Source organism: Dermacentor albipictus, chromosome 2 (genome assembly GCF_038994185.2).
Source record: "Dermacentor albipictus isolate Rhodes 1998 colony chromosome 2, USDA_Dalb.pri_finalv2, whole genome shotgun sequence".
Lineage (NCBI taxonomy): Eukaryota > Metazoa > Arthropoda > Arachnida > Ixodida > Ixodidae > Dermacentor > Dermacentor albipictus.
In genome coordinates, this window is record NC_091822.1 from 55344018 (window position 1) to 55369711 (window position 25694).

At 45.5% G+C, this 25694-nt stretch overlaps 1 protein-coding gene across 1 annotated transcript; it reads left to right on the forward strand.

Annotated features, from left to right (window-relative positions):
- Positions 1 to 3654: 3654 nt before the first annotated feature.
- LOC135901786 (uncharacterized) lies at positions 3655 to 8976 on the forward strand. Its single transcript, XM_065431639.2, has 8 exons — positions 3655 to 3972; positions 5027 to 5039; positions 5207 to 5380; positions 6057 to 6243; positions 7415 to 7657; positions 7839 to 8010; positions 8117 to 8265; positions 8798 to 8976. Exons 1-8 carry the CDS (start codon positions 3674 to 3676, stop codon positions 8974 to 8976), a joined length of 1416 nt encoding a protein of 471 aa, XP_065287711.2. The 5' UTR covers positions 3655 to 3673.
- Positions 8977 to 25694: the final 16718 nt, after the last annotated feature.

Sequence of the window (25694 nt, forward strand, 5' to 3'; positions counted from 1 at the left end):
TTGTTCAAATACCTGACAGAAATTGGTCAAATAGGAAAGCTTTAAGAATTGCATCCTTCCTATACAAAAGCCTAAATTTACCCGCCATGTCACCTGTAAAAATTAGTATCAGGTCCAGTCGGACATTTCATATTTATTTTTATCCTTTTTTTTTCTCCCACTCTTATCTGGAATCTTTTAATCCCATTCCCCATCCCTATACAGAGTAGCATGCCAGCGGTTATATACGCGCCGGCAAAATTCTCTGTTTTTCTAATAAAGAGCCCTCTCTCTCTCTCTTCAACAAGGGCGAAACCCCGGTTAGAGGACCTCGAAAGGCTCTGTAATCTAATCTCTCCAATCTCTGTAATTAGTAGTTCTGTTTCCGTATACAGAGCACCTATTTACTTCCAGTATGGATACACAAATAATTCAATGGAACGTCAGAGGTCTTCTTACGTACCTTGATGACGTGCGAGAGCTTATCCAAAAACACAATCCAAAATTCCTGTGTCTACAGGAAACAGACCTAAAACCACTACACACAAACTTTCTCCGACCGTATGTCAAGTTTCGCAAAGATCGCGATGATGCTGTCGTATCATCAGACGATGTTGCCATTTTTATTCATAAAAGTATTTCGTGTCAGCCTTTGCAGCTACAAACGCCCTTTGATGCTGTGGCGGTTCGAGCTGTTCTTCTAAAACTCGTCACCATTTGCTCGCTTTACGTACCCCCACACTACAAGTTAAACAAACATGAATTTCAGTCATTTATAGACGAATTGCCAGAACCTTATCTTGTTCTTGGCGATTTCAATGCGCACAGCTGCCTGTGGGGCGACTCTCGTATAGACGCGCGAGGTCGTCTTGTTGAACAGTTCCTTTTTTCTTCACGTGCGTGCTTGCTGAATAAGAAGGAACTCACATATTACTCTCTAGCAAACAGAACCTTTTCTTTAAAGGGACACTAAAGGGAAATATTAAGTTGAGCTAGAGTGAAAGATTAGGCTTTTGTAATGACAAGTTCACCATTCTTAGCGAGAACAGATTATTTCTAAGCGAGAAAACGAAGAAATTGAGAAATTGGAGGGACGCCGCCTGTCGTGCGTTGTGGTACCTCTCATAAAGTGACGTCAGAGCCTCTACTTTAATTATTGAACTACTGCTACATGTTACACTTGAAAAGTAAATTAGATAAATTTTGGCAACAAATTAAACATGCGATAGGCCATAGTTATTTTATTGTTGCATATTACGGCCGTCGCGCTCACTCCACAGTAGTGCCGACAAGTTCTGGTTTCGCTCGGCCGCGCTGACCGTGCTCGCACTTTCGCTTGGTGAATGGCAAAGTTTCCATTTCGCGGCGTGCTGTGCTGTCCATGTGGTGTCACGAAACTTCTTGACAGCTGTAGTTCTCAGTTCCCAGCGGCGAAATGCCGGGTCGATGTGATGTCGCGGGGTGCCCAAACGTTCCGCGTCGTCTGAACAAGGATACCGAAAGCTCCGACACCAACGTGCACTACCATGCGATCCCGCGGGGCGAACCTCTACGTTCTCGCTGGCTCAGTGTATTTCCCATGCTACAGCGGGTAGGAAAGGTGCCGATCAGACTGCATGTGTGCTCGATGCATTTCCGCCCTGAGGATTACGAACACAATTCACTTTTGAGGCTGTCAATGGACGTGCCTTTTCAAATGCGACTTCGTCGCAACGCTGTTCCGTCGATATTGCCTTCATCCCATGAATAACAAATACCGTTGCTGCAGGACGAAAATTTCATGGTAAGTAGAGCCTCTTTTTGACGCGCATATTATTTTCCTTTCATTACTAAATCTCAGGAAGTGTGCGCAGCCCTTTACGGTACTGATAGCCAGCTGCCTTTATTGACAGGCTAACGTTGATGTCTTGATCACGGAAAATGACGCCACTGGAACCCCCATTGAAAGCAACGCGGATTGCGAGCACAATTCTCTCCCAAGACAGTCAATCGAAGTGCCTTTCCAAGCGCGACTGGGTTGCAACGTTGTTCCGTCGATATCGCCTTTCCCCCTTGAAGACAAGCACCGTTGCTGCAGGACGTAAGTTTTGTGAGTCGTGCCTCTTCTTGACGCCGCATGCTATTTAAATTTCATTACTAAAAATCAGCAAGTGTGCGTCGCCCTTCACGTAACTCATAGCCAGCTGCTTTTATTTACAGGCTAACGTTGCCGACCCGATGACTGAAAATAACACTGCTGGCACTTTCACCGAAAGTAACGCGGAGGTATGTGTGCGGGGTTTGTCACGGTGGTTGCAGTTGTACGCAGATCAAACGCAACACACAGCTTAGTGCACTTTCGGCACATTTCAGACGCTTCCCTCTGGTGCGAAAGACGCGGAGACGCAGACAGATTTTATGCAGATCCCCGCGATAACAAGCAGTTTCCGTAGCGTCGGGAATGCAAAAGGAGTGCAGGCTAAACCGCTGGGCACCAGCCTTGGTGAGTACACCCGAGCTGCTGCCTAGCTTTTAACGAAAACTACTAATGTTATATGTGATGGAGTCTGGGGGAACAAGTAGCGAATTTTCTCTTTTGTTTGGTAGCACCACCAAAAAATATTGGATAGGCTAGTAGAACCTTGTCTACTTCAGCATGTTTGTTGGTGCTTTGTGCTATGCAAATTTAGTCAGAATTGCTGTCATTTTCCCAACTTTTCAGGAACTACGCGACACAGTGTCATTTTATCTAAAGCTGTTGTCCTGGTTCTCTTTTATTCAGACCTTCGCGTGGCGTTACTTTACTCTCCAGCTGTTCAGGTGAATACAACTGTGAAGGAAAAGAAATGCAAGGCACTTCAGGTGAATGTTCAGGACATACCTACGCCAAAGACATCAACTCCAATCAAGAGACGACGTACCACTTGTGTCAGGAAACCAGTCAAGCACCGGAGACGTACACCAGCAAAGGACATCTGCTACATTCCTTCGCCTGACGTGTCCCCAGTGCTACAATACCCTGACATGCATGACACAACGTACGAGCCGGAAGAATTGACTTGCACCCCAGAGGTGACATTTGATGAGTAAGTAAACATTGCATACTACTATGCATGTTGGTGTATAAATGTTCAGATACGAAGGTGCAGTACGTATTAGTGCACTTTATGTGTTTATAGTAAAGTGATTTTTACTTGTTTGTTGAAAAACAGTGTGATAGGTTATAAATGATCCAAGTATGCATGTGATGGGTGGTAACAAAAGCAAGACCTACAGCTGTCAATATCAGTCCCTGGCCTGCAGTAACTAATTGCAGCGACAGATGTGAAAAAAGCTTCCGTGATTTCAGTCAAACAGCCACAAAGTCACAATTACAAAGAATGTGTAGCAGATTGGGGTAGCTGTCTTCCATTTGTGCACACAGATTGCAGTTAATTTCAATCCTGTGTTTACGATTATTTGATGCACAGGTGCAGCATTTAATTTACTTCAAATAATGAAGGCAATAAAGGGTAATTATTGCTGCTAAAGAGAAAAATGCTAACTTTCAGCTCAAACTTTTGACTGAGTAAGGGGGTGAATTTGTACAAGAGTGCCTGTATAAAAGCTGAGTAAGGGGCACATTTTCTTTTTCAGGTGCGATATGGATGAGGGGTGTACGCAACACAAAGACTACTTTCTTGTCTCTCGTGACAACCTGCTGACACTCCTGAACATGTGCCGCACTTGCTTCTCTACGTCCTGCACAGTGAGCCTCTCCTGTTATGGCACACGCATCACAGCTAAGACTGAATGCCCAAGGGGACATGAGCACATGTGGGCGAGCCAGCCACTAGTAGGAATGAAGCCCAAAGGCAATGTCGACTTGTCGGCTGCAATACTCTTCTCCGGTTCAAGTGCTGCTGGAACACTCAGAATGATGAGGTTGATGGGTGTTCAAGTCATCAGTGATCAAACATTCTTCAGTTACCAGAAGGCATATCTTTTTCCAGCTGTCACTGCAGTAAGCATTTTGTTTCAACTTTCCTGAATATGTAGCTAGCCACATATTGAACAACGGCCCAATATCTCGGGAGCAGCTAGAAGTAGTGTCATATTGGCCCTTTGTTTAACCATTCACTCCAATGGCAGAATGTTGGGCTGCAAAATATTTGTAAGTTATTATGGCTCGTGATTAGCATATAAAACTGCTAACCTGCTTTCTTTTCTTCCAACAAATCTATATGCCAACATAATTTTCAAAATTTGGTGTAGCTAATTTGAGGCAGGCATGCTCAGTGCACAAGCAATCGCATAAGACTAGCATTCCGAGAGTAGTTTCTAGAGCTTTATCATTACTAAAACCAAATAACAGAATGAAGCAAGCATTTGAAATTTTTCAGGCATTTTTATTGTGCATAAGTAAGCGAACAAAAGACATAAATACAGAAAATATGCCTGGCATGAGAAGGAAATGGTTCCAAGAACAGACACTGGCATTATTCTAAGCACCCTGTAAGTTCATCTTACATCTTTGCTAGCACACAATGCATGCAGCTGCAGAAGTTGTAGCATCTAATTTCAGGAAACCCATAAAGGAACTGTAAGGAAAGGTGCTGCATTGTGCTGTATTTGTAGATGGCATTTTTGTAAAATTCTTGGCTTATGCATTGACGAAAAAAGTTGCTTAGAAGTTGAGAAAGCGGAAGGTGAATTTCTGAATATTGTGGCTCATATGCAGTACCGAAGGTCCCGTAGCGATTGTGATAATTTCAATGTAGTTTCATTTACTTGCATTCATTTTATGCTGCTAATGTCTGCAAAGCTTTGCTACACAAACTCAACATTTTTTAACGTATTCTGTTCCTTTTGCATCCACCGACAAGAGGTTTAGGGCTGAATGTCTTCAAAATCCGTCGCGTTATGTGGGAATCGGAATGATGTTGCAACCTGTTCCTCATTTTTGCGTATCATCCTGAATAAAATACAAAACACAAATACAATTCTCAAAAGTTACTTTCAGTCTTTAGCCAAGGTCTTGTGTTAGCATGTTCTGTACGTCAGTGTTTATGTTGCTCTGTGTGTCTAGGCAGAGCTTACATGTGGGTGGTATTTCTCCTTAATGTCCATTAAAATAGTGCACAATATTTTGTAATTGCAACAATTTTTTTCATTCTGATTGTTATCAGACATAAACCGTGTGCACATAACTGTACACGTAGCACCTGGAGTAGATCAAAACTCAGGACAGAGTCCAAATTTCTCGTAGGTCTGGGATGAGCACCAGAAAGGACTTCTGGCAGCAGCTGGTGACAGCAGCTTGGAGCTCTGCGGGGACGGGCGCTATGACTCACCAGGCCACAGTGCCAAGTTCTTGACATACTCGTTCTTGTGTCCTGGCACGGGAAAGACAATACACACTGAGCAAATTCAAGTCAAAGAAGTCAGTAGAAAAAAGAACTACCGAGCATCATTTGACATGTTTGATTATTGCTATTTTTCAAGCATCGTGCAATGATTGTTTACATGTTTATCAAGCGAATAAAGTGAAAATCAGACATCTACCCGTTCGTAGCAATTGCTACAAAGGAAACCCATACGGGTTCCTCGAAAGAAAAGCCTCATAGTTGAAAAAAAACGAACGGGTGGATGTCTGATTTTCCCTTTATTCATTACTTCTCTCCACCTTGCGGGTTTCCGCAGAACTACTACGTCAAAATGTTTATCAAGCATTCCAGGAAGCCCGAGTCAATCGCATACATGCCTCAGTATTCCTTTTTAGCTTCTCAATGCACAGGTGAGCGTGTACACGGTGTATTTAGAAGGCCCATCCTTCCCTGTAACGAAACCTTTTATAATTCCCACACCCTTGACGATTTACTCACATACTCCTAAATTCATCTGGACACAATGGGCCTTGTGTGCTAGAAGAAGATAGCGCCACAACGATTTGACTGTGTGATATTCTTGTGCTAGTGCGATGGTTCCAACTTACGGTAGTTGAGGTGGGCTGTGGGATCGAGGAGCGTTTTAAGAATATGGGGCAAGATGCTTTATTTGCACAGCTTCACTTCATGCAATTATGTATCCTGCGCACATACAATTTTTTTGTCTTCCAGAGTGCCCAAATTCAGGCGAGCTCACAAATGGAGAAAGAGGGCCTCATCAGAGGTCTTCAATTTCTCGGTCACCAGGGCATCTTCATAAGGTCCCTGACAACAGACCGCCATACAGCAATAAAGAAATACATGAGGCTGCATTGCCCGGCCACCAAACACCAATTTGACGTCTGGCACGTTGCAAAAGGTAGTTATGAAGGGAACTAACGCATTTACTACTGCTAGTAAAATACCTAATGTTGGTTAATAGCCACAAAGCAACTCCTGACTAGCACTTAGCGTTTATTAAAGAAGAATGCATCTTACGTCATCATACTTCAAACATTTGCATTGAAGGGACTGTTTACCACAGGATCAGGTCGTTGGATTGTAGCGGGAATGATAATATTGTGTGTCACATTGATGGAAACAGCAAACTTGTATCCTATAAGCTAGGAATTCTATTTCTTATCTGGCTGTGAGAGTGGCGCAAAAATTACATGTTTCTCGACGTTGAAGCAGTGCAACCAATGTGAGCACCATTATGCCACCAAAAAGCTGTGCAGAGAGAGTTATTTTGCTTGGATACGTTATTTTATTGTCTAAAATTGTATTTTAAGTGCCTCTGCTAACTTTTCTTTGCATGAGAGATTGATTCTTTGTTTTCAAAGTAGTGCGTGTTGAAAGTGGCACTGCTATCGTGCAGACAAGAATGGTGCACCAATGGGTCTTTAACTATGCCCCCACGACATTGTGACATGCAGCAGTGCTAGTAGCATTGTGGGAGTGATTCAAGGGTCACCGTCTTTTTCAGGTTGTTGAAAATTACAGGCACTCAGACTGTGCCTATAGAAAACATGCGATTATCGGTGGGCCAAAAGAACTTGCCACTTATGTGCTGAGGACAGCTATTAGAGTCATTTTAGTGCTTTACACAAAGCAATACCGCAGAAACACTACGTGCTTCCGGTTTCTCACTTTTACCGCCATTGCATTCACTAGCCCATTTTTCGGGCATCCATAGAGTTTTAGGACTATGTGAATCGAAATACATTGTTTTTAAATTCCTACTCACTTACCAGTGAAACCACTGCACGTTTACACTTTAAATGAGAAGCTTTCTATTGCATTACAAAATAGGAGGTCCTTGAAAAATGGTAGACAGTCCCTTTAGCTATGAAGGAACTAGTACCTTGAAATAAAAAAAGCTACACACTTATTTGAGGCAACACTACAAGAAATAGTGCGCAGAAAGATCTTTCAGTGCACTGTATTCTAATTCCATTCTGTACTAATGTTTCGAGCTAGTCTTCTTCATCTACCTACAGTTGAAGTTTACACGAGATGGACTAAGAAATTATGGCGCAAATTTTTTCCAGGCATCAGAAAAAAATTGACAGCTGCTTCACGGAAGGCCAGATGCAGGGAGCTGTTGAGCTGGATACAACCCATTCTGAACCATCTGTACTGGTGCCCATGTGCTTACGGAGGAAATGGAGATTTACTAGTGTCGACATGGACAAGTCTCCTAAACCACGTAGCTGACATTCATGATGGTCATGGCAACCTCTATCCCCGCTGCCTCCATGGACCATCCAGCAGGGTGTCATGGCTCAAAATTGGTAAATACAAGTAATCTGCCAGTTAAGTGGCACTGCATTTTGTGCAGTGTAATTACATCGTCGATCAGTTGAGATTGAGAACCTTTTGCACAATTAATCAAATTTAGCACAATGCGCATTGTCCATCTATACTTGTGATGAAGGGAACAATACATATATGTCCTATCTTTTCACACATTAGACTCTCCAGCGCACAAACAAGTCAGAGCCATTGTCATGGCCCCAGTGCTTCTCAAAGACATCCGACAGCTCTCGCCAGACACGCAGGCATACAGCCTGGAATCTTTCCTTAGTGTCCTGAACGGCTATTCTCCTAAATCTACCGCATATACATATGAGGGAATGAAGGCTCGGTAAGCATGCATGCGTTATTAATTTTTCAGGCAGACAAGTACTTCCTAAAACATTTTCCAAAGTACTGCTGAGAATTAAACCTTGTGGGAAAACTTGCATTTCCAGAACACTGATTGCTGCCCTTCATTTCAATGAAAATGCCAACAAAGAGCAAGCAACAACAAAGGATGGAACACAGCAATGGCACAGCAAGACATCCAAGGCCAGCCATAGCATGATGACTGTGTGTCCACTCAAGATGGCTGCTACATTTGGCAAGTTTAACTGTGTCACGTCCGTCTTTCAGTTAGCAGTTCTGCTCTACAAGTGCTCAGCAAAACTACACCTCACGTTGCATTTACAAGCTATTCACAAGCTAGTGTTGTAAGGAGCAGAGCACTGCAGATTTTGGCAGAACAATCTTTTTTTCTCGTAGGGTGGTTGTAGAGTCAGGATAGCGGCATGTACTGCATTCGTTGCGTATTCAAGCATCGTGGAACACTTTTTGAAGTAACTGCGATAGGGATGCACAGACAGCTTTTTCTCCCAATAATACATTTTACCGCAAGTAGACATTATCTTTACAGCTAGGCTCAATGCAGAAAAGATAAAGTTCTTGCGACTTTGACACAACACTGGCAAACCACACTCTCAGCGACAGACAAGGAGCAAAGCTTCACATGGTGCATTAATTATAGAATGTTGCTTTTACTTATTTGTTCCCAGATCAGCTGACCTCTCCAGATATTTGCTATAGCATTAAAATAAAATGCAGCACTGAAGTTACCTGGTTTGTTCTACTTTCAGATTACGTGCAAGATCTACAAAACAAGGTGACCGAGCTTTGCATCGAGCACCCGTCATTTCCAGAAGCACTAGCCCAGGCACCAGAAAAATTTGCACCAGCATTTGTGCCACAGAACGAACCTAGGCCCTCCAAAACTGAGCTCATAGCGGCACACAAGGCACGGTTTTTGAAGTTTTGATACATGTAGAGCAGACAAGCAACTGGTGGAGTTATCAAAAACCAATTGTTCGAAGGCTATACCAGTAAATTGAAAAAGCAAAGACACAAACTTCATGCTCGAAAGGGTTTGTGCTGTACTGAAGCGTGAGAAAGAACAAACCAAGTCGCATAGATTGTCTCTGCAACTGATGCTGCATGCGTGCAAGGACACCATAAGGTTTCTACCGACTGGCACGGCTGATGACAAGCTCAAGAACATCATAAGTCAAGCAGAAGACACTTGTTGACATGCACATCATGCTGGGAAAGCTTTGTGCTACACTAAAGTGTAGGAGTGAGGGAGCCAAGTGGCATAGGTTGTCACAACAACTGATGCGGCATGGCCACAAAAGTACCATAAGGCTGTTTCTGGGTTTAACAGATGACAAGTTTGACATCATCTTAAATCATGGAGAAGACACTTGGTGACATGTGCATCATGTGGGAGGTGTAACATGCTGGCGAATAAATGCAATACTGACCCTTGTAGGTACGCATTCAATTGGAAACAATGTTTCACGTTCAGCGTGCCAACATCCAAAAGAAAAAACTAAAGTCCGTGGCGAGTGGCTCTCCTGCTGCTGATTGCAAGTGTATGGCTGACTGTGATCATCAAATTTTATTCATGCAAGCTTTGGGAAAAACCTCGGAGAAAAAGCTACAGTCAGTATCTTGACTAGGTCCGGGGTCCCTGGTTATGGCACGGGAGGCAGGAAACAAAACATGAGCAAAATGGAATGGACACACAAGTGGAACATCGCATTACGTAGTGCTTCCATGCACATACGCACTAAAGAAACTATGAACAGAACTGTACATCAGGAACCATATCATAAAGACCAATTACACATGGTCATTAAATATTTGACGTGGCAGGTAAACATATTCAAAAAGCAGAGGACATGTCCTGGCCCAGCTAAAAAATTAATCGCTCAATATGACAGCACTTTCACTGTCCCATTATATGATAGGAATATATTTGGCAAAGGATGCAAATGAACTCTGCATACCTCTAAAGCTTTCTGTATGGGTAGCAGAAAAGGGCCCATCTCGCTGCACACAGGCACTCAAGCTCGCTTAAGCTGGGAAGCACTTGAAAGCGTCCGCAGTCGCACCTGGAAAGCAAAAACACATGGTGAATTAGGCAGCAGTGTTGAGTTGTAACCTTGCAGCCAAGTAGCCTTAGAAGCTGCTCGACGCGCTAACGCGATGTAACCTAAATGCTTCCGCAACGTCCACAATGCTTGCTTTAGCAGTACTCGGAGATGCACTCTGAGAAAGTCAACGTGTATTATGTTTTACTTGTAGCTAAGGCGGTAAATGGTCTCTCGCGCACTTTAGAAAGGCTAACAAATACTACGCCCGCCAGAGGAATAAAAATGTTTTATCAGCGCGCGAGGTACGGAGCTTAGTCGAACAAGAGTTGACAGCTCACACGGGCGTCTCGGTCGCAATCGAGCCCGATTAGAAAAGAATTCTACCAGCGTGATTGAGAGTGATCGCTGCTATACGGTCCAACGATTCGGGCTGAGTTGGCTGAGCTCACAGAAAGTAAGAGCACGGACCTAGTCCAACCATTCGATCGCAATGGACGGGTAGCGATTGAGGGGATCCGGATCAAGCACCATCGCGATCGAATGTCGGTGTGCGCGTATCCGATACTTTTGTAATTTATGAGACAAGCATTTAGGAAGAGTCGTACGTACCACTTGGTGCTTCGCAGATGCGGCTGAAGGCGTGCGCCACTTTCAGCTTTCTTGCCTGACGAAGAACTTGAGGCGGTGTCGTTGTGCGACGATCTTGACCCTCTCCGTCCTTAAAGCTCTCCTACACTCGTTTCCGCTGACCAGGTTAAAAATGCAGCGATGGCGCGTGTATGGAGGGCCTTTACCTGTCCTGATAATCCTGCGGAGCTCCATTGTGTGCTGCAGCGCTCGAAGCGCGAGCCCGCAAGAGCACTTGGCGTTTTTCTTCGCTTCAGTCGCTGAAGTGTAACACGACGTACTCAGCTAGAATTCCATTACGCGCACTGCATCTAAACACGTTCTAGAATAACGCCATTCGGAGGAATATAACACAGGCTCACATGCTATCGTAGGCTCCACGCACACAGGAACGCCATTACAGCCAACGTTACTAGATTACTGATTACAGCTGTTGCGCGGTTACGGCCTGACTTGACTCGCCATCTGTGAAACCCACAAAACGAGCCGGTGAAATCCGCAAACTGTAGCGCTCCCTCTCGGACGCCCGCTGATTCACAGAAAGCGGAAGCAGAGACGGTGACGTCAGGTCCTCGATTTTGGCGCGGGTGATTCAAATTGAGCAGCGGCACCAGGGACTTTCGGTGGAAGTTTTAGATGCAACAAATTCGTTTATTGGCGCGCAGAAAGTGGTGATAGACTCCTACACAGATAATATATCAATATAACCAAACTTAATATTTTCCTTTAGTGTCCCTTTAATAGATCTTAGTATAGTTTCCCCGTCCATACTGCCCGAACTCGTATGGGAAGTTACGAACAATCCTTACGGGAGTGACCACTTCTCCATACTGATAAGAACATCTAAAGAAAACGAATATCCTCCACAAGCTCCTAGATGGAAGATAGACACAGCCGACTGGGAGAAATTTCGAACTTTCACTAGCATCTCGTGGGCTGACATGTCTTCTCTAGAAATAGATGCTGCTGTGGAGTACTTTACAGCATTCATTATAGATGCCGCATCTAAATGCACATCTGAAGTAAGTGGCTTGGCACGCAAGCGGTGCGTCCCGTGGTGGAACGACGAATGCAGGATCGCCCGTAAGAGACAGAACAAAGCGTGGGAGTTGCTACGCGCTTCTCCCACTGCGGAGAATCTTATCAACTTTAAGAAAGTAAAATCACAAGGCAGGCGAACCCGCCGACAGGCCAGAAGAGAAAGTTGGCGGAAGTTTGTATCGAGTATCAACTCGTTTACAGATGAGACCAAAGCCTGGAACAGGCTTAATAGGATGAGGGGGCGACAAGCATATTCACTTCCTTTGGTAAACACACAGGGCGATACACTGCAAGATCAGGCAGATTCACAACGAAGAAAATATCCGCAACCCCACGGGCGCCTAGACAGGTCCCAGGCGGTCGACCTGAGACGGTTGCAGACGGGCACTTTCACCAACCCCTACCACCTGCACCGCCTGTGGCCCGCGCTGCACCCGTCGCCCGGCTGCCCGTGGTGCGAGCACGAACGGGCCGATATGGCCGATGTGCTTTGGGAATGCCGACGCCACGTGGAACAAGGACAAAGAGGAAGGGGGAATACAAGAGCAGAACCCTCTGAAGCGGGGCGCCTCGCTGAGAGATGGCAAGCCGCCCTCCTCAGCGAGGCACCCGAAGACCAGGAGTGGGCCGTCCAGCGGGCCAGGGCCGTTGCCGGGGATCTCGAAAGATTTTCCTCGGTTGATGGACCCCTGGCAGCCTAGCCCCGGGCACCAACATCAACAACCGTTGGACAAATAAAGTTTATTCCTATCCTATCCTCCTCACTTGGGGGGCACTTTGAGAGCGTATCAAGTTCAACCAATTATTCACAATCTTTTTCCTAAATATAAACAAATAGAAGAACGTAAGCCATTCAAAAGAAAAAGTCGAGAGAATGAGCCTTACAACCGTCCTTTTAGTATTGCCGAGTTGAGAGCTGCTTTGAGTGCATGCAAGCGCTCTGCATCGGGATCTGACAGAATAATGTACGAAATGATCGAAAACCTACACAATGACACGCAAGTCACACTACTCGCACTTTTTAACACTATTTGGGTTGTGGGATACCTTCCAACCGCATGGAAAGAAGCCATTGTGGTCCCGGTTTTGAAACAAGGCAAAGACCCTTCCTCAGTGGCAAGTTACCGCCCGATAGCCCTCACAAGTTGCCTTTGTAAGGTATTTGAAAAAATGATTAATCGGCGACTTATTCATTTGCTTGAACAGAACAAAATACTTGATCCCTATCGATATGGCTTCGGAGAGGGGCGCTCCACAACTGATCATCTTGTACGCATTGAAGGAATCATCCGCGGTGCATTTGTACACAAACAGTTTTTCCTATCCATATTCCTGGACATGCAGAAGACATACGACACGACGTGGCGCTACGGAATCTTGAGACACTTGTCAGAAATGGGCATTTATGGCAATATGGCAAACCTAATAGAAAGCTATTTGTCGAATCGTATCTTCCGAGTAAAAGTCGGTAATGTACTGTCACGTCCTTTTGTACAGGGAACTGGTGTACCCCAGGGAGGCGTGCTTAGCTGCACGCTCTTTATCGCGAAGATGAACACGCTTCGTGCTTCATTACCGCCGGCCATTTTCTAATCTGTCTAAGTGGACAACATTCAAATAGCTTTTAAGTCCTGTAACCGCGCAGTGTGCGAGAGACAGGTACAGCATGGCTTGAACAAAGTATAAAAATGAGCAGAGAAAAATGAATTTAAAATCGATCCTAAGAAAAGTTCTTGTGTTCTTTTTACACGAAAGAGAGGCCTGATCCCGGATCCTTGCTTAGAACTGTGTGGACAACAAATACGTGTCAACAAAGAGCACAAATTTCTAGGTATTATACTTGACGATAGACTCACTTTCATTCCACACATGAAATATCTGAAAGAAAAATGTCTAGCAACAATGAACTTAATGTAACTTCTATCTCAGACTACGTGGGGTAGTGACAGAAAGTGCCAAATGAATCTCTACAAGAGCCTCATTCGGTCACGATTGGATTATGGTGTCGTAGTGTATAACTCTGCCGCCCCGAGCGCGCTTAGGATGCTGTATCCTGTCCACCATCTAGGCATCCGCTCAGCAACTGGCGCTTTCAGAACAAGCCCGATTGAAAGCTTAATGCAGAATCGAATGAGTGGCCGCTCCACTTGCAGAGATCATACATCAGCTTCACATATTTCCTTAAAGTGCACTCTAATCCTGAACATGCATGTTTTATTACCGTTACTGATATGACGTGTGCTACACTTTTCCGCAACCGTCCGTCTATAAGACAGCCTTTCTCGCTTAATGTAAAGGAGCTTAGCGATGAAATGCATGTCCCACTCCTGGAGCACCGCTTAATGCGCCCAACCAAGCTATTACCTCCTTGGGACTGGCAGGTCACAGAATGTGACGTATCCTTTCTAAAAGTTTCAAAGCATGCTCCAGAGGTAGAAATTCGAATGCATTTCCTTGAACTTCAGTACAAGCACTCATGCACAGAGTTCTACACAGACGCTTCCAAGTCACATGCCGGAGTATTCTATGCAGCCGTCGGTCCATCTTTTTCGAAATCCGATGTACTACATCCAAAGACAAGTATCTTTACTGCAGAGGCCTACGCTATATGGTCGGCTGTAAAGCATATAAAGAAATCAAAACTCCACAAATCCCTTATATATACAGGCTCCCTAAGTGTGGTGAAGGCCTTAATGTCACCCTACAAACATAAAAATCCTTTACTTACTGAGGTCTATTCCGACCTGTGCAAAGATTATCTATCTAAGCAGCATATCATCATATGCTGGGTACCTGGCCACAGGGGAATCGAAGGTAACGTTCTGCCAGACAAGATGGCTACGTCAATTGCACCCTCTGCTGTTAATAATACTGCTTTGGTGCCTCACACAGATCTGAAACCTCACATACGAAAGAAACTGCGAAACCACTGGCAACGCATGTGGAACGCAGAAATAAATAAGAAACTGCACGTTATAAAGCCACAGTTAGGTTTTTGGCCCTCCCCAACAAGATCTCGGCGAACAGATGTCCTATTCTGTCGCCTCAGAATAGGACACACATTTGGCACCCACAATTATCTGCTTACTAGAAGTGAACCTCCAACTTGTGGTAGATGCGGTGAGAGGCTTACCGTCTTCCACGTGCTCCTGGAGTGTCGGGAACCCGAAACGGAGAGAAAGAAACATTTTCCGCTTGCTTACCATTATTACATCCCTCTACACCCGGTCATGTTTCTTGGTAAGGAACCGCTTTTTGACACCAAGGCAGTCCTCAACCTCTTAAATGATGTCGTACTACATATTAAAGCCAATTAAATTCGTAGAGCATCCTCGCTCCAGAGGATGCCGCTGCGATAATTGTTTTGCATAGCACATGCCTCCAGGCCCTTGTTTTTCAAAGGCTCTGAGGAGGCAGTAGTGCTCTAGAATATCTTATAACATTATATATTTTTACACATCGTATCATTCTTTTTAAATGCATCTTGATGTTCATAGTACACGTCATAAATCATCGCCATTATCTTATTGTACAGATTTTGCGCTATTTAGCGCGACCGTTTTTAAGGCCCCTCTACAGCCACGTCACACCAACGTCATCGAACTCATGATTACACTGCGAAGTCATTACCGCGGACGTGGCGTTCTTTGGCCATACTTGGCCCTTGCGCCATAAAACATCTAACATTAATTCATTCATAACTGAGTATACGGCAATGTGAAAGTGTGTGCTGCTGTTCAACTAACCTTTTTCACGCCGACAAGGGCGGCTTAGATGCGGGACTGGGTAGGTACAACAGTTCGAAGAAACTCTTTGACGCCGACTTGGAGCACTAGGTATGTGCCACTCGGACTGTGCTTGTATTCAATTAAACTCTTTGATGCCAACTTAGGTCACCGGTTACGTGCCAGATGCGTGCTTTGCCTTAATGAACGTCCCCCACGTCAACTTGGGTAAAAAGGTATGTGCCACTGAGGATGTGCCGCTCTACAATGACAAAAAATTATGCATTAAATTTCTCCGGCGCTGAGTAGAACTGCTGACACATCACAAGAGTTTCTCAAGCCAAACAACCGGACACATCTGCAGGCTGCACCACAAATGCACTGGGTGTTTGCCGCTCTTCAATGAACATCTCCACAACTTGAGTCACTGAATATATGCCACTAAGTATGCGACAAGTGAGGGAACAGTTCTCAGCGTTCATAGGCACTGGCCCACCACGCTTGTTCTCTCGAAAACCGCACGCAAACTTCTCAGCAGTGTCACTAAATGGGGTAGCGTGCCCAGAAGGAAGCTCGAGAAAGAAACCCGGTCGCCGCAAGAAGCGCTGTTCAGCGTGCGCACGCGTCGGTGAGCCATGCATATTGTAGGTTACGCGCGTGCTTCAAGGTGGCACCGCTAGATGGCGCCGAGTGTTCATAGGGAAGCGCGAAAGAGAAATCTCGCTGAAGTAAACTTCTCATACGTAACTCGTTTCGACGGTGGCAATACGTGATGTCGGTATGTTGATCAAGTGCTAAACGCATTACCGCAGTTAGTTAACGTGAGATGGTTTCCGCCGAAATTTTCGGGTAGGTGCTGCTAAAATACGTTTCTCCTAAATGCTTCAGTTAAAGTCTAAACTTTCTTGCGGATATTGATTGCGAATATTTTTTTGCCGGCGAACGCTCTGATGGTTAGTTAGAAATTGTTGATGATATTGATAGGGATGTAGCATGATTTGCAGTGCGAATGGCGAAAAGGATAGAGAAAATGTGATGAGTGAAACAAAACGATGCCGACGACGACAATATGCGCACGGGTTCTTTCGCCAGCGGACCACGCATGTGCATCATGTCACCGAGTCAATGATGGCCTGTTATTCCTAAGATCCGTCGTGCCATGATTGGGCCATCTATTGGCGGCGAGGAGTTACGGAGTCGCCATCTGTCGGAAGCACCTCGCTCGCGTAGTATGAGGGATCACGCGGCGCGCTCCTCATAGGTTTTGCTGTCAGCGCTCACTGAAAACACCACACGCGAGCTCTCCCGGACATTTCTGTAAGTACTTTCGAAACTAGAGAAGTTTTTTACTGTCTAAATAATAATCTTGGGCAAACTGAAAGCACACAATCGTTTACACACGCTATGTCCTTACCGAATACGTACAGTGAACGCCACTGCGCGCGGTCGCCGCGATGGAGTCTCCCTAACCGGCTTCTTGCGTGAAAGGTAGGTAAACGCTGAGAGCAAACTATGTGAAATGTGTTCTTATAGTGTTTGTATAACTAAATGGAGCGTAATAGAAGGAAGCCTCAATCCAGCGATCGCGCAGATTCGCAGCGACCGACTGCGCGTCTGCATGCTTGATAGCGCACTGTATCGCTTTCTCCGCGCGCGCGTTTTCGCACCGTGCCATGAGCTTTAGGCCGCAGAATATGAGCATTTGACACTATACAAGCAACCATTGTTGCGTGGTAGCTATCAGAGCTGTTCAAATATAATTTCATTGTAGAGACTTCGACGCCTACAGGGACTGCGATGTGCCGTCGCGACGATTCAATCTTGTTTTCTTCTAATTTCTTTGACCTTTCAATATTGTTTCTCGAGTTGCATCGCACTGTATGTTTATCGGTGTTCTCATCGTCCAATTTCGCGCTGCTCCTTTTTTGTAATCCACTGCATTTATTCATAGCACAAACATTACCATATGCCATGCTTATTTTAAATGTGCATCTTACCGTTGCCTTTCCACTCCACTGAACTTGCCAGTATCTATAGCATCGACAAGTTCATAGACCAAACCGTCATGACATTAGTTGAGCAGCGGACTCGGCTGAGCGTCTCAGTGCGCGTTTTCAGAACATCGCAGACCGGGCGCTGTAGCAGAAATCTTCCTCGCGCCTGTGCTTGCTGCATACCCGAGTTGTAGCCGATGACTGTTTGCCGGTTCTATGTTTCGCGAGCCAAGCTTCACGCAGCTTCTTGTCCTGCGGCTACGTGAGAATAAGGCTGACACCGGCCTCCGTTACGTGCGTCCGGCCCTGCGGCACCGAGCAGTAGCCTACCAAGTTGCGCGCCTTCAAAGGCAGCCACTACCTATTGTAGTGCTTTCAAGCGTTGTGAAGGAGACACTCGAAGTGGGAAACTCGTTTTCAGCTCGCTTCGGCGCTCCCGAAGCAGCCGACGCGGCCGCTATGTCCACGTGATCCCTCCTAGCACGTCGCGCCGACGGTGGCGCCGGCTTTTCCAGTGGTGGAGCTCGAGGCCAATAGCGAGCACGTGACGAGACATGCGCTTAGTCAGCGGGAAACGGAAGGCAGCAAGCTCAAGTCTCGGACACCGGCGCTCAAGGCTTCAAGGAACGCGGCCGTGAGCGGAGCTGCTGCGTGACCGTTGCCCGCAACCAAGGCGTTCGCCAGGACAAGTACTGCAGCTCGGAGCGTGGCTTGGCCTGCTGTGTAACCTCTTGCCGCGAGCATAGAGCCTCTAGGGCAAGGCGTCACCACGGTCAGCAGTTCAGCGGAGGCCCATTCGTGGCCTGGCTAATGATTGTATATGCGCCAAGCACGGCGGCTCGCACGCAAGTCAGCCGCTGGACAGCATGACCATTTCTGCAACGTGCGTTGCGGCTCGGTTGCAGGCTGACAGCAGAGCGAACGGCTGGAAAAAATCGAAGCCCAATGCTCTGCTAACGTTCTTTTCGTTCAGAGGTAAATCACCTATTTTTACTTTAACGTAAGAATGCGAGGCTTGTTGCCTAATACTGCTCCTTCTTCCAATCTTAGCCAACTTGCCCTAGCTTAGGACTGTTATTACCGGCCATCCTTAGAGCCACATGGACCGACTATCCAGGTTTTTGTTCGGAGACAGAACACAAACGCACATTAGAGCAAAACACTCTTCATAGCTCCGGTCTCGCGTTACCACATATGAAACCCGCTTACTGCAAGCTGCAGCGTGCCGATGGCTCCTAGCATTGAAATCACGACCACATATTTCTTTTCCTTAAGGACAATTGCCTGCTTTTAAAATGGCAAAACAATAACTTTAATGAAGATGGCTAACTTCAACATCATCCTGACGAGGTATGAGTATGCTAAAGGATAATATAAACAAGGTGGTCTGTTCTGGAACAAGGAGTCTGTTCTGAAAAAAACTTTTTATAAATCTGCATTGAAACATTGGCACCTCTGAAGCAGTTACATTGCGCAGCAATAAACCGCTTCCAGCGTTCCTGGTGGCACTTCATGATGGTTCTACAGCTGCCCCGGCTCTCTAACATTAAGAAACGAGGACCAAGAAACTTGGGGGGATTGTAGCTACAATAATTCAAAGTGAGCACAATGCCATTAAAAATGGTAAATAATTTTACAGCGTAAGCTGTTATAAGCTCACTTCAAAAGGTGTTTTCGTTGGCGCTGTTGTCCACCGCCACCGCTGGTGTCCGTCGCAGCTATCACCAGGCTATTACTCACTATGAGGGATTGGCCAAGAAATGGTTGGATCGTTTTGGGGATGAAAAAGAAGAATACCTATAGAAAATGTTAGAATGAGCATGTATGACATACCTGAATAAATAAAGCAGCCTAGGTGACGGTTTGTAACTGCCCCCCTTCAAAGTGGATGAAAAGTGAATAATAATAATAATAATAATAATAATAATAATAATAATAATAATAATAATAATAATAACCCTAATCGCATGCTACCACTTGTCACGCAATGTGACATGCGCGCCTAGTAGCGTCGATACGTGCGCACTTTGCAATGCAGTTGCATATTATTACAGCAGGTGGCACACTTTGTAGCAGTTGCACAGGTAGCGGTACGAGGTAGTTTCTCTTTCCTATGAAGTATGTGGCCCATAGCCCCTATGGAGGATTGGCCAAGAAATCGATGGATTGTTTTCAGGAAGAAATGGAAGATTAACAGTATGTATACAAAAATGCTAGAATGAAAAAAAAAACATGTTAGCAAACCTCATTAGCTAAAGGAGGCTATAGGCGACTGTTTGTCACCACCATCCTGTGTTAAAGGCGATGCCCACAAATCATCAGCATCAACAGCATCGATTCGTGCCAATTGTCACTTGATGTGACATACGCGCCGTGTAGCGTCAGTTTCAATATGGGGTCATCATTATCATCAACATATTATCACGTGTGCGCTGTTTTGATTTCGGCCGGTGGTCATTTTTTCACCGGCTAACCGTTCCTACCAAGACACCACTCGGCGGAAAGCGCTCCTACTTCACCCTACATTTTGTGAATAATGTCACCGAATGTAAGGAAAAAAAGGGTTTTTGCGAAATTAGATACACGCGCGACGCGAATAGTTTTGCACATTATCGTACGTACGCGAGTACAAGCGACTACGCTGGAAAGTATTATGAGTAGTGTGTAAATATCGTACGGCGCTTCAGCTGTGGTATCATATTTAGACTAGTGACGACTGCTCTTGCTGCAGGAGTTGTGCTTTGAAGGTTGCTTGTTTCATTGGAAACAAGATCTGCCCGTCAATAAGGAGTTAGATATTTAATTCACACTTTTGTCAATGTCGGCTCCTTCAGAGTCACTGAAACTTGATAGTATAAATGTCAATAATGTGAATCATTTCTAAACACATGGCTCTGAGGTCTTAAACCGTGCGCCATCTATTGCATGAAATGGTTTCTGGCTTAAAAAAAAATAAATTTGAATTTTGACGTGCGATAACGACGACCTCACAATGAGACAGGCCGCAGCGGGGAACGACGTATTTGTGTTTGACCAACTGGTCTTTTTTTTAACTTGCCCCTTAATCTAACTAAATGTAGCGTTTTATGAAGATATCGCTGCCGTGTCTAGGTACAACCCGGGACCTCCTGCTCAGCGGGAAAACGGGGTTGTCACTTTTCTACCTCTCCGGGCCGTTTTCTAGCTTTGTTTGAATGGAAATAGTTGGGCCCATGAGGAGGGATCACGGTTAGCGATTTTTCTGTAGTTGCGTTATGGAGATTAGAGGCTGAAGTGCATAGGATATGTTGAGCTGCAAGGGATTTGTGTTCGGATCATGTGGCATGGAATACATTTATTTCATAACTTAGACGCGTTAAAGAGAGGACCACATAAAATGTATGTGCTCTTACATTTACACACAGTTCAAGCTATCAAACAGCCTCTGCCATGACGTTGACCATGAATGTGCTGGCCTGAGCAGTGGTACGACCATGGAGTGGACAGAAGTATTGCAAGCTTTATTCCAGGGCTGTTAGTTATTAGTAGTCCCGGTGAACTTACGTGCTGCAAGCTTTATAGAAGCCCTGTTAGTTATTGATAGTCCCGGAGAACTTTCGTGGTGCAAGCTTTATTCCAGCCCTGATAGTTGTTAATAGTCCCGGTGAACTTTTCTAGAGCGTAGCTCTTAGGCGCTCGTCCTGCGGCGAGTGTCTGCGTGCCTCGGCGTCGTAGCTCGGCGTAATCGAGCCAACGAGCACCACGAAAGATAAAATCAAACGTGGAGCACAGCACGGGCTGAAAGACGCGAGGAGGAAAGCGGAGGAGGGCATTGCGAAGTGACGGTGCGGTCGCACCGCACTTCGCATCATTTGCAATGCACCGCATGAGAAACATTGTCCGCGCCAGCCAGTGAATCGGCAAATGAAAACACGTATAGAGCTGCGCCCTAACTTCGCAGTATCGTAATCGTCGATAATTTTTTTTATTAATGAAGTTATGCATTTTTTAAATTTTTTTCAAAATTTCATTGGTAACTTCTGCTGTGAAGAAACTTTCATTCTATAGAAGCTCTCCTATTCTTAAGCAGCACGACAGCAGCACACAAAAACAGAGTTCCTAGTTGCTCTAAATGTTCCAGATACTGGAACCCTGCCTACTCTTCGCATAGGAAGGCATCCGTTTGCAGCATCGACACAGCTGGGCAGCACGTTCCCTGTTTCTCTATCTGAGCGAATGCCACATCCGGTGTCAAGGTTCTCGTTACACCGTGTGCCTGCACAGCCTGAAAAACAAAATTAGGAGAATCCGAGTGATAGCGCTGGTTGGCGGTCGGTGACTCCTCCGTCACTGTTACAGTCGGCACTAAATTTTCACTAGCTGCGAGATCTAATATATATATATATATATATATATATATATATATATATATATATATATATATATATATATATATATATATATATATGTTTATGTAGCCTAGTATTCGTACTTTCACCCTGTGGTAGCTTATGCGGACGACATTGTGTAATTGCTTTACTGACTACGGTTGCAAGATGCGCAGAATTTCAATGTCGTTTAGCTCACCTCCCTGACTTTGTCAACGTTTGTCGTGCACCGTAGATTCGTTTACACGTATGCACGTGTTTACGCGTTTACGGTATCGAGCACCAGGCAAAGATGGTTCGTACGGACGGTGTGGCTCAGATATTATATAACGACGCGATACCACATGAAGCATTTCATAGCAGCGCGAACAATTCCCGAAAGAGAACAAGTTGAAGCCATGCAGAAAATGTTGAATGCAACGATAGGGTTGTGCAAGTAAATGGGGGCTTATGAAGCGATCCTATCTTGTTATGTGTGCAGTGTGACTGTATTCCTATCTATTTTCGGACGCAAATGTCTGCATCTGAATTTCTACGCTACATATATATGTATGTATGTATGTATGTATGTATGTATGTATGTATGTATGTATGTAAGTATGTATGCATGCATGCATGCATGCATGTATGTATGTATGTATGTATGTATGTATGTATGTATGTATGTATGTATGTATGTATGTATGTATGTATATATGTATGTATGTATGTATGTATGTATGTATGTATGTATGTTAACAGGGCCAGTTTTCTGTTCAGCGTTCTTGTTCTAGATGTACCTGCGCCAGGCAAATTTGGTGTAAAAAAATGTTCGTTGCTATCGAAGGAGGGGCCTGCGGCCTCCGTGAAGGTACTCAGCGTTACAGATCTTATGCGGCAGCTTCGATTACGTTGTCGAGGAGAAAGTAGGCTAGAATTGAACTGAAAAACTGACGGAGTTCTAGAGCCTCGACAAGGGCTGGAGAGTCCTTCAGCAGGTCAAAATATACCGCTTTCAGAAAGTGAACGTTCAGGCACGCCTACACAAACGTGGCCTGTGTTTGTAATTTGTAATGAGCCTATGGTCGTCCCTTTCTCCGCCTGGAGCTCTATTTCTCGGTCGTAGATGGTGTCTTCTTCAGTACCTATCACCTGTCAGAACTCACACTTACACGTGCGAAACTCGCGTTACCACATATGAAAACCCGCTTACAGCAAGCTGGAGCGTGCCGATGGCCCCTAGCGTTAAAATCACGACCACCTCTTTCTTTTTCTTGAGAACCATTGTCCACTGTTCAAATGGCAAAACAATGAATTCAATAAAAATGTCTAGCTTGAACATCATCCTGACGAAAAATGAGTATGCTAAAGGATACTATATACAAGGTGGTATCAAAAAGGTTCGACACTGAGTCTGTTCCGAAGAAACTTTTTATTTATCTGCATTGAAACATTGTCACCTTTGAAGTAGTTACTTTGCGCAGCAATGAAGCGCTTCCAGCGTTCCTGGTGGCACTTCATGATGGTTCTACTGCTGACCCCGGCTTTATCACATTAAGAAACAAGGACGAAGAAACCTGGGAGGGTTGTAGCTACAATAATTCAAAGTGAATACAACGCCATTAAACAGTAGTAAATAATTTCACAGCGAAAGCTGTTATAAGCTCACCTGAAAAGGTGTTTTCGTTGGCGATGTTGTCCGCACCCCCCCCCCCCCCCATCTGGTGTCCGTCGCAGCTGTCTCCAGGCTCTTACCCACTATGGGGGATATGCCTAGGAATTGTATTGTCTTGAGGAAGAAAAAGAAGCAGAGTATGTATAGAAAATGTTAGAACGAACAACATGCATGGCTTACCTGATTAAATAAAGCAGGCTGGGTGACGGTTTGTAACGCCCCCTTCAATGTGGATATCAAGTGAATCAAAATAATAATAATAATAATCATTACCATCATCGCATACTGCCCCTTTGCACGCGATGTCAGATGCGCGCCTCGTAAGGTCGATACGTGCTCGCTTTGCATTGCAGTTGCATATTAATACAGCAGGTGGCACACCTTGTAGAAGATGCGCGGATAGCGGTATGACGTAGTTTCTGTTTCCTATCAAGTATGTGGCTTCTACCCACTATGGAAGATTGGCCAAGAAATTGATGGATTGTTTTCAGGATGAGAATGACGATTAAGGATATGTATACAAAAATGCTAGAATGAAGAAAAAAACACGTTTAGGAAACCTGGTGGGTGGAGCTATTCTGTAAGAGTCCATTCAGTGGACTGTCAATCCGGCCATTGCTGATTGGCGAAGGCCGCTCGTCGCCTCCTCTCTCCTACAGCTGCATACAAGCAGCAGCGGCCGAAATGGACAGTCCACTAGGCGGACTCTTACAGAATACCCCTCCCCACCCCCACCCCCCTGATTAGATCAAGCAGGCTAGGTGGCTGTTTGTCACCATCCTGTTTAAAGGGGAAGCCAACAAATCATCATCATCAGCATCAACAGCATCGAATCCTGCCAATAGTCACGTGATGTGACAAACGCGCCGTGCAGCGTCGATACGTGAAAACTTTGTATTGCAGTTGTGTTATATTCTACCAGGGGCCGTATTATGACACGATCCACTTCGGCGATAGTTCTCCGTCAAATGTGCGCTGATTGGATGGTTTAGCAAAATTAGATTTTTCTAAAACAACCGATCAGCGCACGCCTCACTGCGCACTATCGCTGAGGCGATAGTATCACCGAAGTGGATCGTTTCAAAATAGGGCCCCAGGTGTCCCGACATCTAGCTGCGGCATGTAGCTGGACCTCGCCAACTCAAGCAGGCTAGGTGTCTATTTGTCACCGCCCCGTACCCGAAGGGATGTAAATAAATGATCATCATTATCGTCATTGACATCATTGAATCATGCTACGGGTTAAGGGACGTGACGTGTCCGCCGCGTAGTCTGGATATCTGTGTTTTCTTTTTCGAACACGTTATGGCGCTTCCTCGCAAGGTACGAACCTCTGTAGAAGGAGCGAGTCGTAGAGCCAACGCAAGCAGGCAACGGCGGACTTGGCAGACCGCTGTGCTGAGAGCAGCACAAGCCGCAACTCGCCGTCGGTGCCGGGCGGACCGTTTGGGTCGTTCTCGTGAGAACGATGCAAAGAGACTTCGCTGCGAAGACCCTCTACTTCGAGCTGCCGAAGATGGAACTCCTATGGAACCGCTCATCCTGCATACGCTGTGACTGCTGCGTGTGCAGCACAGCCACTTGATATTTTTTCGATGCTTCCCCATTGTGAGCACAGAACAATGTCAGTTGATCAGCCTTTAGTACTAAGAGCCACACAAGAACCCCGCTGCAGTAAATCCACTACCTTGGAAGCACCTTTCTTCAACTGCGTACGGGTAGAGCATATTTAGAAGATTTCTTTTTTTTTCAAATGTCAGGTGTACCGTCGTCAAACTGCGAAGTGGGTTATGGAGGTCGCGGTAGCACTGGGGCTCGATATTCATCTTGAAGAGGTCGTGTACATTACCGTGAACCTAAATATAGTACGAGTGTCCTGCGGTGTGGTTTCGATCACGGTCGAGCGCGATCGAGATCGCATGCTACTGAAAGTTGTGGTCTGACGCCCGTAAGTACACAATCGTTATGATGCGAAAGCATCCAACGGGCCGTTGAGTGGGAAAGCAGGTGCCTATAGTAGCGAAACGGCACCTAAATTCCCAATGTCAGTGAAGCTACGTCACATGCGCGCCTCGGCAGAGCAGAGCGGCCGAAACGGGACACGTGCTGCAGCGTTTCCGCGCCAGGTGTTGCGCGAGGGGAGAGGGCATAGCCGCCACGCCGGCACCAGCGCATCTCCAGGGGTAGCACACT